Source organism: Trachypithecus francoisi, unplaced genomic scaffold (assembly GCF_009764315.1).
Source record: "Trachypithecus francoisi isolate TF-2019V2 unplaced genomic scaffold, Tfra_2.0 Lachesis_group3, whole genome shotgun sequence".
Lineage (NCBI taxonomy): Eukaryota > Metazoa > Chordata > Mammalia > Primates > Cercopithecidae > Trachypithecus > Trachypithecus francoisi.
In genome coordinates, this window is record NW_022681468.1 from 72,171,846 (window position 1) to 72,185,623 (window position 13,778).

The 13,778-nt window shown below is 41.3% G+C and overlaps 2 protein-coding genes across 3 annotated transcripts in view; one reads left to right on the top strand and one right to left on the bottom strand.

Moving 5' to 3' along the window:
* The window catches only part of EGLN3 (egl-9 family hypoxia inducible factor 3), a 361,817-nt gene that overhangs the window by 157,847 nt on the left and 190,192 nt on the right, over positions 1–13,778 (top strand). The window lies entirely within an intron of this gene.
* Positions 1–13,778, bottom strand: part of NPAS3 (neuronal PAS domain protein 3) — an 880,768-nt gene that overhangs the window by 20,736 nt on the left and 846,254 nt on the right. For both annotated transcript variants that reach the window (XM_033188307.1, XM_033188308.1), the window contains exons 7-8: positions 8,862–9,055; positions 4,832–4,938 (exon numbers count right to left, since the gene is read on the bottom strand). In XM_033188307.1, the coding sequence (XP_033044198.1) occupies positions 4,832–4,938; positions 8,862–9,055 (301 nt within the window). The remainder of the gene's footprint in view (positions 1–4,831; positions 4,939–8,861; positions 9,056–13,778) is intronic.

The following is a 13,778-nucleotide window of genomic DNA, read 5'->3' on the forward strand; positions in this document are numbered from 1 at the left end:
TCATGGGGATTTTCATATTCATATGGCAGAAGGGGAACGCTTACTTGCTTTGGGAAAAGTCCAGCCAATGACCAGGTTGCAGCTAAATCCCTGAAGACTGACCCCTGAAGAAGGGCTGAGCTCAGAACACAGAAAAAATTCCCCCATGCTATCTGCATTTGGCCCACCCATCAAACTTTCCACCTTTTCTCTTTCCTTCACTTGCAGCTTCCGTTTCTGTGTGCAGTGGCTGCACACCCAAACCAACAATTAAATTCCCCCTTTGTTTGTGTGGCAGATGACAAATGCATGGAGGACATCTTGTGTTGCCTAGGCAGGCAGGGCACTTACTTTGATTGATGCTCGGTTGTGGAAAAAAATGAGCTGGGAAGGAATTACAATGGAGGGCCTGCAGACTGGAAGGGGATATACTAATTAGTCCTGCATTAAGCAGTCTGCTTGCATTTGGCGATGAGACGCCTTCAGGAGGGAAGTGTAGGGGTTATTGATGCAAAACAGCATGGAATGCATTATATCAGGTAGCTGTATATTAGTTTTGTTAGAAAGTATAGAAGTTTGTAATTAAGAAATAAACACTGAAGCTACTTAAAAAACCAAAAAAACAACAACAAAAAAACAACCCTCAAGTATATTGGATAGGCCATGCTTTTTAACTGCCTGTGATCTCAAAGGCAATCTGCTGTCCTTCTGTCTTTCTGAAATAACTCTTCCAGAGTTTTCTCAGACTGGGTCAGGTGCTAGGAAGGAAAAAACTGCCACCACACCTACAGTCTCTGACTCGTTTTCCCTGAAATCCCACAGCTCCACAACCTTGAGCCTTGCTGGTGGAGCAGAACCTCATAAAGAGAAAGGAAGTTTTCCCCTAGGCCACTCTTTAAGGTTTTAGAAAGTTGTTGCTGATTGGACCCACAAAGAACCCTAGGGATATCTAAGACAAATTCAGCTCTTTCTCTAGACAAAGGGCTGGATTAAATGGGAATAAAGAGCAGTGCAAAGCATGCATCTGTTTGGTTTAGCATTCTATTTTTGGGGGGCTACAGGCAGAAGTAGAGTGGTTGGTGGTTGCACTGAAACCTCTCATAGTTGAAGAGCCACACAGACACCATAGGTAACTGGAGTGTGTAACTGTGAGTGATCATCTCTCAAGTCTGTACCTCCTGAGCAATGGAGAACTGGAGGGAAGAGGAGGTGAAGATGCCCCAGTAATTACTAATGTGAATGGTTTAAAATTCTAACCTTTAAATGATGATTTGACCTGGAGAATTGGTGAAACTGGTTTTAAGCAAAAGAAATCACAGAGATCTTTGGTGACAGTGTGAAAGAAGGGGCCCTAAACTCCCTTGGTTTTACAGTTCCAGTGTAGTTTCACTAACCTACCATGTAGGCGTCAATAATGTGATTCTTACTGATTCTTTCTGTTGAAATCCAGTGAACTATCAGTCATCTCATGTTAACTTAGTGGAAGAGTAGATGCTCTAAAGTTCTTGGTTCAATTTATCAGATTTGTAATCCTGGTACAGCTGATATTCCTCTTTACTTTTCTTATTCTAGAGACAAGTTCATTTATGGATTTACAGATGCCTAGGCAAGGAAAAAAGATATAAGTGATAAAGAGAGTATTTTTAGTTATCAAAGACTATTAAGTCTTTTTAAAAAACATTCTATCAAACTGGGGCATAAGACAGATATTAAAAAATCAGAAATATTATCAGATGACTACACTCCATCTTTCAGGACAGAACCAGGAACTGTGCCAATAGCTCTAGGAAGAAAAACTAAATAGTTAATGTGGTTTATTTTTTAACCATCCCTTTGTTTTAGAATTCTATCTTATTCTTGACCCGATTCTATGTCGCCATGACCTTCTCCTGCCAAGAAGGCACAGTTGAGGCATCCTTCAGTAATAGCCTAGGGCTTTGGACAAGCAAGATGCTGTGCTGGCTTTTTGCCTTTTCTTCCAGTATTTATACAACCAAGACTTATTACATGGTCTGTCATTTTGTTACTGGGCTGGCTTTGGTTTGAGAATTAGGTAAACATCAGACATTCCATCACACAATTTTAGACTCAATCTTACTTTATAATGATGTTAATGTTTATTGTACAAAGCGAGATGCATTTGTATATTTTAGCATTTTATTTCAGTCACAGAATGCAAAACTTGACACTGGAATCAGTTTGATTTTTTTGTGTGTGATTGAAGATATTAAGCACTACAAGAACGCTGAAATTTCAATCTGATTAGGATCAAACTTCTTCAGGATCAAAACACTCTTTTTCCTCCCCCTACAGTTTTACTAATTGTGTGCTACTTGACATTGTGGAGTTATTCCACAGCATGATAGCTAAATATGTGAAGTGTATTTTACTATGCAGAATTATCAGCTCATTCTATTTGTTTTTCATGTGTTTAAGGTTATTAAAAGAACTCAAAATTAGAAGTCATGTGTATGAGTTAAAAGAATGAACCCAATCATTGTTAGTAGGCTGAATCATAAAGCAATAGCCAGTATGTCAATATCAAGTAATGAAAAAAATCAGAATTTGAAAGCATACCTTCTCTGTTTATTAGCTGGCAAGATACCAGAAAAATTAGGAGAATAGCACAATAGTGAATGGTGGAGTGGTTTATTTTCAGCTCTCTCAAATTATTCCGAGTACGGAAAATGAGATAAAAGTAAACCGGAAAGAAAGGCATCAAACATATTTGTTGGAGACCTTTGCTTAATGGGGAGAAATGAACTGCCCTCGCTCACTGTTCCTGAGGAATTGTGTTTCTTCAAACTGTAAATCAAATCCCAGAGAGATAGCATGATGTTTTCCAAATAATAACTGAGGAAGACAAAGTTCTTTTTGTTTTTTTGCAGCATCAGGTTTCTGAATTTAGACCTTAATTAAGATTCCAAAATGAGAAGGTATCCCCCTCTCCACACATGGTCTATGACAGTGTTCCTAAAAACAATATATTCATTTGTGAAGTCTGGATCTCTAGCCTATATTATTCCGAAAATATATCCATGGCTTCTTCCAAAGATCCTGATTTTTTCTCCATTTTCTCTAAACTCTGAGTAACAAAGAACCTGATGTTTCTTTTGAGGAAACTGCACCATTTTTTCCCCCAATTAATTGAAGAGCCATCTGCTTCTACGATGCACAACACCCATTCATTCTCAGCAACAAGTGTGTTCCCTAAATCCCTGGTGTGCAGTATCAAGACACACGCTCCGCGTTGGGAGTAGAATCTGCTGTCTTGCAGGCAGACTCTTTCCAGAGACGTGGTGCATACACATTCTAACACTGAACTTGGTTCCATATCAGTGTTGCTAACGCAGGGTTAAAAACACAGTACAGGATGTTCATACTTTGAGACGCTGGCTAGCTCAACATCTCCATGTTTCTGAGTTTGAAATGAAGAAATAATTGCAAAGGGCAGGAAAGACATGAAATAGCTCTCTTTGACCATGATAAGAAAGGGGAGAGGAGGTAAATACAAAGGCCACTTGGCTGGCTTTTTCTGCATAAACGCTTCAACTTTAGGCTGTACCATCTCATTTGTGGCACCCTGTGTGTACAGCCACGTGTTGTTTAATGATGGGAATACATTCTAAGAAATGCATCGCTAGGGTATTTCATCAGTGTGTGGCTATCACAGAGTGCACTGACACAAACCTAGATGGTGTAGCGTACTACATACTTGGGCTATATGGTATAGACTAATGCTCCTGGACCAAAAGTTGTACAGCATGTTACTCTACTGAATACTGGAAGGCAACTGTAACACAGTGGTAAGTATTTGTGTATCTAAACACAGAAAAGGTGCAGTAAAAATACAGTATTATAATCTCATGGGACTACCATCGTATATGTGGTAGGTAGTTAAGTTGACCAAAACGTGGCTAAGTGGCATGTGACTATATTTAAATTCCGAGGTCTGAACTGGGATTAGGACCTTCTAGGGACATAGCTGTGGGTGAGGTGGGGGGGTACTCATTTTTCAGGAAGAGTCTATTGAATGGTCATGTAAAGGACCTCTGGTCAGAAGAGGGCCACCAGACCAGTGCTCTAGGCAGACCCCTTCCATGGACAGAGTGAACAGCTAGGGCGGTTGGATGCGGGGTCCTGCACGATTCTGCTGGTGTGTCGCTGGAGCCAGCCACATCACTGATGCTCCTGCTTTGCTCACATGCACAGAAGGTCTTTTGGAGTTCAGCCTGTGGCTCAGGGGCTGGGAGCCATATTCAAAGAGCTGAGATAAGTTTCTCTTTCTCAGGAGCTGGAGGATGGAGAGAGCTACTCTTCTGAATAACTCTCTTTCCAGAAACAGTGAGAACACTGCCTTCGAGAGCTGCTGTGTCCACACAACGTGCTCTGCCCCATCTCCCTGGCTTGCCCCTCACCCCAGTTTTGTGGCTGGTCAAGTAGGCATTTTTATAAGGCTCTGGCTTATTTGAACTTGTCTTCTCCCACATGTATTTTGAAACTAAGACCACAAATTTCAGAGTGGAAGTTGCTCTCCAGAAAATGAAAGGGTCAAGGAAGCACTTAAGACAAAGGTTTCCCTACCACTTCATAGGAGAGACAGCACAAGACACCACAGAATTCTGGGTGAGTGCCTAAAGATCCAGCAATTTCTCTAGGCCCGAGGTCCAACTTTCAATCTAATTCTAACACGAGTTGAAATGATTGATGTCTCACTTTTTCTCACTGCACACTGACAGTCATCTGAAATGTACACGGGAAAGCTGAAGGGAAAAATCAGCACTGAAACCAAACAAGCCTCAGAGAGAGCTGACACCGGCCGGGGTTATTCCCCCACACAGGAGGTACTTACAGTCCAAGTGACTGTGCCTGATGCCCTCCACGTCTTCAGCATGGATGAAGTGGTAGCATCTCTTCCCTACGATATCTACAGGGGTCAGATCCATATAATCACTAATCCTACAAAGAGAAGAACACAGGCTGGAATTCAGAAAGGAAGAAATAGAAAGAAACTGTCAAATAACGTAGAAACAGATCTACTGACACATTTCATTATACTACTGTACCCGTGAGGAGGTGGCACTGTGAGGGAAGCCCTTTATAGATAAGATCATTTCTTTAACACGTAACAGTCTTTTTTCAAAAGTAGGAAATGTGTTAACATCAAGCGATTGTGTTTCAATAATTAGATAGGTTTTTCTCTTTCTTTGGCATTAAGAATGCACATTTAGACAACATAATTTCATGAAATTATTGAGAATCAGTAACAATGCAAGATCCTCATTACAGGCCAAGATAATTCAAGGTTACATAATAAAATAAAAACATGTTATGTTTATACCAAATGATTAGAGACACCTTTCATTTAAACAGATTGGTCTTCTATTGGGTATTTCCATGAAAAAGGGCTTCAGCAGCTTCTTGGCACAAAGTCCAAATTGGCATTTCAAGGGATATAATTTAAATGCTGAGACATACAGATGCCTGGGGGTATTATCTTTTTTAGTCTTAGTCATTTGGGAGCTCAGCTTTCACTCCTGGCCCTTTTAACTGGTACTTTGTGGTGGATTCTGCACAAAAACTTTTAAACCATTTCAGCAGCTCTTCTAGGCTTGTGCTCGACAGTACGTGTGTGTAAGCCTCTGTCACTGATTGTCCAGACGTCGATGTCCTCAGGCAGAGCACGGAAAAATAGAGTCCAAATTGGAAAACATGTTGGGGGAATCTGCCTGGTTTACGCAAACATGTCAAAATGCTTGTTACCCTCTGTATTACCAAGTGCAGATTCCTTTTGGTCAGTCCAAAGTGGAATATATTTCTTGTTTAATTTATTCTCTTTACTCTTCATGTGTGTGTGTGTGTGTGTGTGTGTGTGTGTTTTATGACTTACGGCATATGGTCTATTCAAATATGAAGTAAATCTTTAGAAATGACACATTTAAGAAACACATGTGATCATTGTTAGAGAGTTTTCTGGCCCCCAAGGCAGGGAAATAAGAAAGAAAAACAAACAAAAAAAGAAACATAATTAAAATATATTACCCAGTGAGTGAATTTCTCAGTGTCTAGCAATTCAAATAATATTTTTGGCTGAACTAGGATTTTTGGTAAGATAAGATTAATTGGGGAAATAAAAAGGAGGGTTTTCTAAGGATTTCATGGGTTTTAGGCACGACACAGAGTAGCTGGTGTTTTCCTAAAACCATTAGCTATCTTCCAAGCGCAGTTACACCCCCTTTCTGCAAATGAGGGAACAAGGATGTCATTAAAAGACCCTCCCTCACTGGTGTTTCTGAAATTTGCCAGCTCCTCTGAAAGCATTAGATGTCGGCTTTGCCTGAGGCCGTCCTTGGGAATGCAGAGAAGAATGGTCTGCAGAGTCAAGGAGCAAGCCTTAGTTTCTAGTTAACAATTCCCTAATTAAATAATAAACCCCAGGAAAAAGCCACTCCATTCTTCAGGGAAGGCATTTCTTTAGTTTATTCTTTTCTTGAATTAAATCCTTCAAAACGATCTAAGCCCTTCTCTGTAGCAAAGCCTGTTACTGTGGTGAATGTGACTAGCCCGGTGTCTGAGGGTGTCTTAACATCTATCTCGAAAGCACCTGACCAGTTGGATGACCTATATCAGGATCAGAATCCTGACGGCATCTTTTACTCTGAGCCTCAGTTTCTTCTTCTGTAAAACAATCCGAAAGGTTGGTGAGGGGATGAATGAAGGGAATGAAATTAATATCGCACAGTGCCTGGCACACAATATGCTTTTCCTCAGATCAAATATGCATTACGTTTCATACAGGTATTTTTCATAATTACTATCATCTGCAGATGGGAAATAATGCTATATTGTATTGGCTAATAAAGGGGACTGTGAAAGTTTTTTTTTTTTTTTTTTTTTTGAGGAAGAAAAACGCCAAAAGCAGGTCACAGAAAATGATCTCAATTACTAGAGTGGCACCATGAGGCATTCGGGTCCATAGAGCTTGTCAAAAGAATTAATGAGTTGATCACGGGAATGAAAATTAAGTGATGTTTTGGGATAGGACAATCACTGGAAGTTTGGTAAATAAGACGAAGCCCTGTTCTTTGGAGGGAGAGGTGGCTGGTAGCTAAATCCAGGGAGCTGACTTGTGTTTTCAAAAAAGCAAAGCCATAGTCCATCCTCTGACGTGACGTCTGTCTTCCCTGTTTGGATCTCCTTCTCTAGCATTCTACATTTTTAATTAGAGAAGAAATAGCTCTATGGGCTGTAACTGGGTTCTTTCATGGGTACATATGTGTGAAAAGTCCCCCTCAGAGGTTATTCTTTCTGGTTGCTTGCCATTCCGTCTGACTTCTGAAGAAAAAGAAGAGACTCCAGGGAGACTCCACAGGATGTAGCTAAGTACATGGGCTTTTGAATCTCTTGGCTGAGGACAAGTCAGTCAATGTTTCTCTCTTAGCTGTAATTGCCCAAAGGCAATGGAGACAGCAGCAGCACCTGCCTCACAGGGCTGTCCTAAAGCTTAAGTGAAATCGTGCAGGTGATGAGCTTTGCACACGGCCTGTGTGCAGTAAGTCATCAGTAAATGCCAGCCATCTTTATTAGGACCTGCCAACTTCAGTGAATCATACTGGCTAACGCATGTTCCCTGATGTTCTGTGACCTTTCCAGAATACTTTAGACATACCCACGATGTCACGATCATAAACATTTTAATAAATGCCAACAAAACTTGAAATGCAGATTCAGAGTTTCGTATCAAATAACAGCAACACGTTCATGAGATCTTCTACCCTATTGAACACTCATAGCTCAGGTATCTTTTCCCAAGGTGAATTCTTTCCTTTGAATCAGATCCTGGTCAGAAACGATAGGCAGCTTCCAACTTGACTTCAACGTCTTCAGCGCTTCCCAGTGGACTGAATGCAGGGGCTATCTTCTTGGTTAGTCTCTGGAGAGGTCAGTTCTCCAAGTCACTTGACCAATCTGCTCTTAAGTTTCTCCCCTGAAGGCACTGACGGGGCTCAGTGAACAAGCCTGACAACAGTGCTGCAAAAGCATCCTCCCCAAATTGATGCAGTAATTCTCCCTGTGGCACCCAGGGAAGGATAGTATCGCCAGAGCTTCCTTCACACACCTGGTATGTGGGCAGCTCCTCTCCACCGCCCTCCCTGCACCCCCTGGCTTCCTCTTCAAATCAGTCTGATGATGGGCTGCTGACTTCTAGGTGAAAGGTCTGAAGGGGCAATGTCCCATTTCCTTGTCCCTTGCTTTGTGCTTAATGGAAAAAGTGAACTTTTTAACCAGAGGCTAAAAAGTCCTTTTATAAAAGCTTAGTCTTGAGGAAGAACTGCCAACTCGTTTATATGATGAGTCATCTTTTTCTTAATTTATAAAAGTGGAATCCTCAGGATGACAAAGTTTTATTTAACAGCTTTGCAAATTTCTTTTTCATCCTTTTTCCTCTGTGGACCTGATTCTCATTTGTTCTTTCTCTGCTTAGCGTCTGTGTGAACACTGACCACTGTGAGGCCGGGCCCTCGAATTAGGCAGAAGTGGGTAACACTGAGGCATCAGGCAATACATTTTACTGCATCATTTTGCCAACGGCATCTGAGCCCTGCTTTCTTCTTGGGTTCTCAGCCAAAATGGGCCTTCTTTATAGCATATGGATGTCTGGGTATCCCGATTCATTTAATTGTTGTCCCTAACATAAATCAGGGCAGCAATGTAAATTTTATATAAAAAGCACGTTTGGTGTCAGTCCAAGTAGCCATTAAAAACAAGATCAGGATTTAGAATGAGCCTCACTGGGAGAGTACCATCCTTCAGACGGCTGAAACACAACCCTCACCAATGTGCAACGTGCAACAGGGCAAATGAAAACAAAAACAAAGTACCTATTTTCACAGTAAATGATATTGAGGTCCATATTTACTCGAGTGACGAACATATGGCAGTCAATTCTGACTTCATTGATCGTCGGGGGAGGCAAGGCATGCGCAACAACCACGAGACCCATGATTTGGCTGGGGACGGTCCTCCCATGGGACAGCGACACTCTGAGGCGTAGCCGGCCTGTTATGTGAATCACCTGTAAAAGAACATTAAGTACAGGACACCAGTCAAATTTACATCCCAGATATAACAGCATTTCTTTTGAGAAATGCAAAATTACATCTGGAACAACCAACATTAGCTTGTATCTTCTGTAATCATAATGGCTGTTGGCATGCCCTCAGCGTCCTTGTGGCAAGAGACAAAAAAGATAGTATTACACTCCAAGCATTACTCAAGGAAGCATTCTTATGGTGCTGTTGCTATTTTTAAAGGACTTTGTTTTTTTGACATTAAGGGAAAACTCATAACCAAATAAAATGACCAAAAAGTTGAGCACTGAGTTGCAAAAGGACATATGCATTATTAGCCCTTATTAATGGACGACGTCTGTCTCTCTCCAGGTCTGTACTTGAGTGGGATTATATGGCCATCTCCTTTCAGATGTGTGGCTCTGAGCCTTCCTTCATTCAGGGGTTGATATTGCAAAAGGCCAAAGACTCCAATGAATAAAACTCTCGGTGGCAATGACATGAATGGGTTCTTTCGAGGATAGATATTTCCTGTTAGGCAGCACTGAGTTCCCAGTGATACAGTGATTTATTGCAGTGCCCTATGGGGTTGATGGTCAGAGGACTTTGGCCCGTGATTTGTCCCTGGAGCTCATACTAAAGTAGGGTCAGGAAGACTTGAACCATCTTAGTGGCAGCACAGAGGAATTTGCCTGGAAACAGGAAGGAAAATATTGGGCTGTAATTTTCAGTTTCTTGGCCAAAATAGTCCAGGCCACCCGGAACCAAGCAAACCTCTGCATATAAACTGCACATAGATGAGCCATAGTGACAACTTCCTCAAATGATGCTCTGGGGAAACAAAATCATAAAAGGGTAAAAAATAGGAAGGATTTGTGCCACTATGCCTTAGGTTGCAGATGGAAGGGCTGGGTGGGGGTGTGTGCACACATGTGCATGTCAACCCTAGCTGTGTTCCCAGGACCCTGCTACAGTGTGGGGAATCCTCCAAAGCATGTGAAATGGAGATACTGCCATGATTCACAGTACCATGGAGCTCAGTTTACTAGCTGAGTTTCCACATGTGCTTTGCCGCTCCCAATGCATCACTGAGTGCGAAGCTATCTTGAGATTCTACTTTTCCTCCTTTGCTATAAGGAACTGGAGTGGGAAGTAGGTCTCTTACCTCCCAGAAACAATATGATGTAGCGTCTGCTTTCCTTCCCAGGGGCTCCACTGGCAATTCCTTTTCCATTTTATTTTTGTTTCTTTTAAGTTACTTGGTTTTCCAATAGTGGGGCCCACACTACTGGCAGTCAGGAAGCAGGATCAAAGCTTACAGGGCTGCCCTTCAGAGTCCTGGCTGTTTTAAATAATACCTTTTCCCTGTCACCCTTCACATTAGCGCCCACAGCTGTGGATCCGGAAGCACCAATAAGGAGGATTATTTAGGTTATTTCAGCGGCAGCTTTTTGACCACCCACATTTGAAGTTGACTAAATTCATACTTAATGCACCTTTGCTTTAAGCTTTGGTCAGATGAGCTACTTTATGAATATTTGAAAATGTTCCTAGAGGCAAGGATGCTAAAACACCATCACAGACACACATTTTTGCAAGACCTCATTAACTAATAAAGAAATAGCTAAAAGAAATGGGATTAACTTCACAGGAGGGGTGTTAACAGTCCCTGGTCCTCCTCCCAGCTAGGCTTACATAGATGCTCATTTATCATTATCTGTCTTGTTTTATCAGGAACACTCAGCTTCTTGGAAAAACACAGATCTATAAATGCTCAGGAAAACACACATCCAGAAATGATATGCTAAATAAATCCCCACTTGGTATTCTATTCCAAAGCAATTTAAAGGCGTCTGGGTTGGAAAACATTCGGGGAAGGCAGACAGGCTACCGGGAGGGAGCTGTCGGCATGTCACATTGACCTGGCCTCTGATCTCCAGCTTTGCCTGTGGCCATCGTGGTATTGAAGGGGGTCAAAGTTGGGTCCAGTAGGAGTCTACACTTGCAATTTTCTGATTCTGTTACCACTGGCAAGTCACGCAGCCTCTGTCTCTATTTCCTTTTCTGTGAAATGGAGCTAATGGTGACTATAAACTGTAAAGAATTCTACACATTTAATTATTATGTCTCTATTTGCCTTTAAAAATATCGACCAGTAAGGACAAGGACCAAGTATTAATCTGGTGTTGTTCAAAAGTCTAATAAATGACTTACTATTTTAAAGGATCATAAAATTTCACATTTGGAAGAAAATTGGGGAGGGTCTATCTTCGCTCCTTTCCCTTTTTATTTTTAGGTGAAGAAGGAGACTCCAGAAAGCTCATCCCTGCCCAAAGTCACCTAGCTTGTAAATGGCAAATAGTGCCTGGAACCCAGGTTTCCATGTCTTATTTAAGAGTCACTTAGTGTTCAACTTAGTGTTATACCTGTGTGCATATTCACATTGAATGAAACATTAGAAATATATGCCAGATGCCAGTTTATTAAGTAAACTGTATATGAACTTTTGAGAAGATTTCATTTATAACTAGAAGCTCAAGTTATTTGAAAAATCTTTGAGAAGTAGCATAAACTGAAAAGAAAACTAAGAAAATTACCAAAGTAGTAACTAAATAGTTGTCAAGAAATGTCAAAGAACAATCAGAGGGTGTGTTTGTCTGTCTGTATGTATGTGTGGGTTTCAGGGAGGGTGGAATTGAAGAGAAGAAAGGGATATCTGTTAGATCCCACAATTTTTAGGTTTAAATTAACATATTTTTTCCAAATTCATTTCATAATGCCAACAGAGCTTTTTTTCCCCAGCTGACAGGTTATGTTCAAATTTCAGAAACATGTCTGACAGCATGTATCCAAACATGTAGATAGCTGGATTTTTCATTTTATAGTTGCTTTTAAGGCCTGAGATGTACAGAAAAGAATATTGTCAAGATGGCCTGGGTTCAAATACTAGCTCTGGCACTTAATAGCCACACAACTATGATCCTAAGACAATTGAAATGACTTGCTTTGTTTCCAGGTTAGTATATCAAAGATTTAAAACCTAGAACAAAAAAATAAGTACACTGCCAAGGTTTTTTTTTTTTTTTTTTTGAGATGGAGTCTTATACTGTAGTCTGGGTTGGAGTGCAGTGGTGCGATCTCGGCTTACTGCAACCACCATCTCCCAGGTTCAAGTAGTTCTCCTGCCTGAGCCTCCTGAGTAGCTGGGATTACAGGCATGCACCACCATGCACAGCTAATTTTTGTATTTTTAGTAGAGACTGGGTTTTACCATGTTGGCCAGGCTGGTCCTGAACTCCTGACCTCAATTGATATGCCTGCCTTGGCCTCCCAAACTGCTGGGATTACTGTGCCTGGCAGTTCTTTTTTTTTTTTTTTTTCTGAATAAAGTTAACACAAGGTATTTTCCTGGTTCTTTAGTTTCTAAAACACATAATCTATGAGGCACCTTGCTGGGTGCCAGGAAGCTGACCAAGGTAAATCAAATGTAAATCTGTCCTCAAAGAGTTTACAGACTCTAAGTGGGGGGGGCGGTGGGGGGGAGGAAGACATCTATAATTATTTCTAATATGGCCATAAGAGGGAGATGATTCCATATCTGATCAAGAAAGTGGGTTTTGATCCTGGTTATGTGATGGAGTCACTTGTGAAGCTTTGTTAACATGTGAATTCCCAGACTCTATCCCCCAGAGTTCTAATTTGATAGGAATGAGTTAGGGTCCAGCATTTGTTTGTGTTTTAAAGCTTCAGAGGTGATACTAACTACCTGAGAATATCTGGCAAATGGGTTTGGAGTTACACCAGTGGTTCTCAACCATGGCTACACATTGGAATCAACCAGGGAGTCTTGAAAAGTCCCCCTGTCCAGGCTGTACCTGAGAGTTGTTAAATGTGGATCTCAGGTGTTGGGGCACTGGCATCAATATTCATAGACATTTTTATAGTTTTCCAGGCTGGGCATTGTGGCTCACACCTGTAATCCCAGTACTTTGGGAGGCTCAGGGAGGAGGATCGCTTGAGCCCAGGAGTTCAAGACCAGCTTGGGCAACATAGGGAGACTCCCATGTCTACAAAAAATGAAAAAATTATCTGGGTATATTGGTTCATGTCTTTGGCCCCCAGCTACGTGGAGGCTGAGGTGAGAGGATTGCTTGAACCTAGGAGATCGAGGTTGCAGTGAGCCATGATTTCACCACTGCACGCCAGCCTGGATGACAGAGCAAGATCTTGTCTTAAAAAAAAAAAAAAAAAAAAAAAAAAATTCAAGTCTTACAGGGCTGATTGGAGGGAATGAAAATGTGTGCAAAGTGCCTAGGTATAACGCCTGATGTGTAATATATGTTCAACAAATACTGTTTGATTAATTAACAAGCATGTTCCATAAGAAAGGTTTGGAATAACATCTTCAGGAGTTCAGGGTAGGAAGAAAATACATTCAGCTGAATGGATCCAGAAGCATTTCAGTTGGTGTCAGCAGGAGAAAAGACAGAGATGGGGCCAAGGTGGCAGGTACAATCAATGGAAATTGGCAGTGGGACCTGAGGAGAAGAGCTGGTATCATAATTTTTGTGCCTGTCCCACAGGATGATGATGACAATAGACTAAATGGTACATGGTAACTAAATGGTAACCAGTGGAGACAAAGATGATTTCCCTGTGAACAGTTTGTACTTGAGCAGCCTGGGAAGATCCTGGAGAAGGTGTTCAGGGGATAGTTGAAAATAAGAG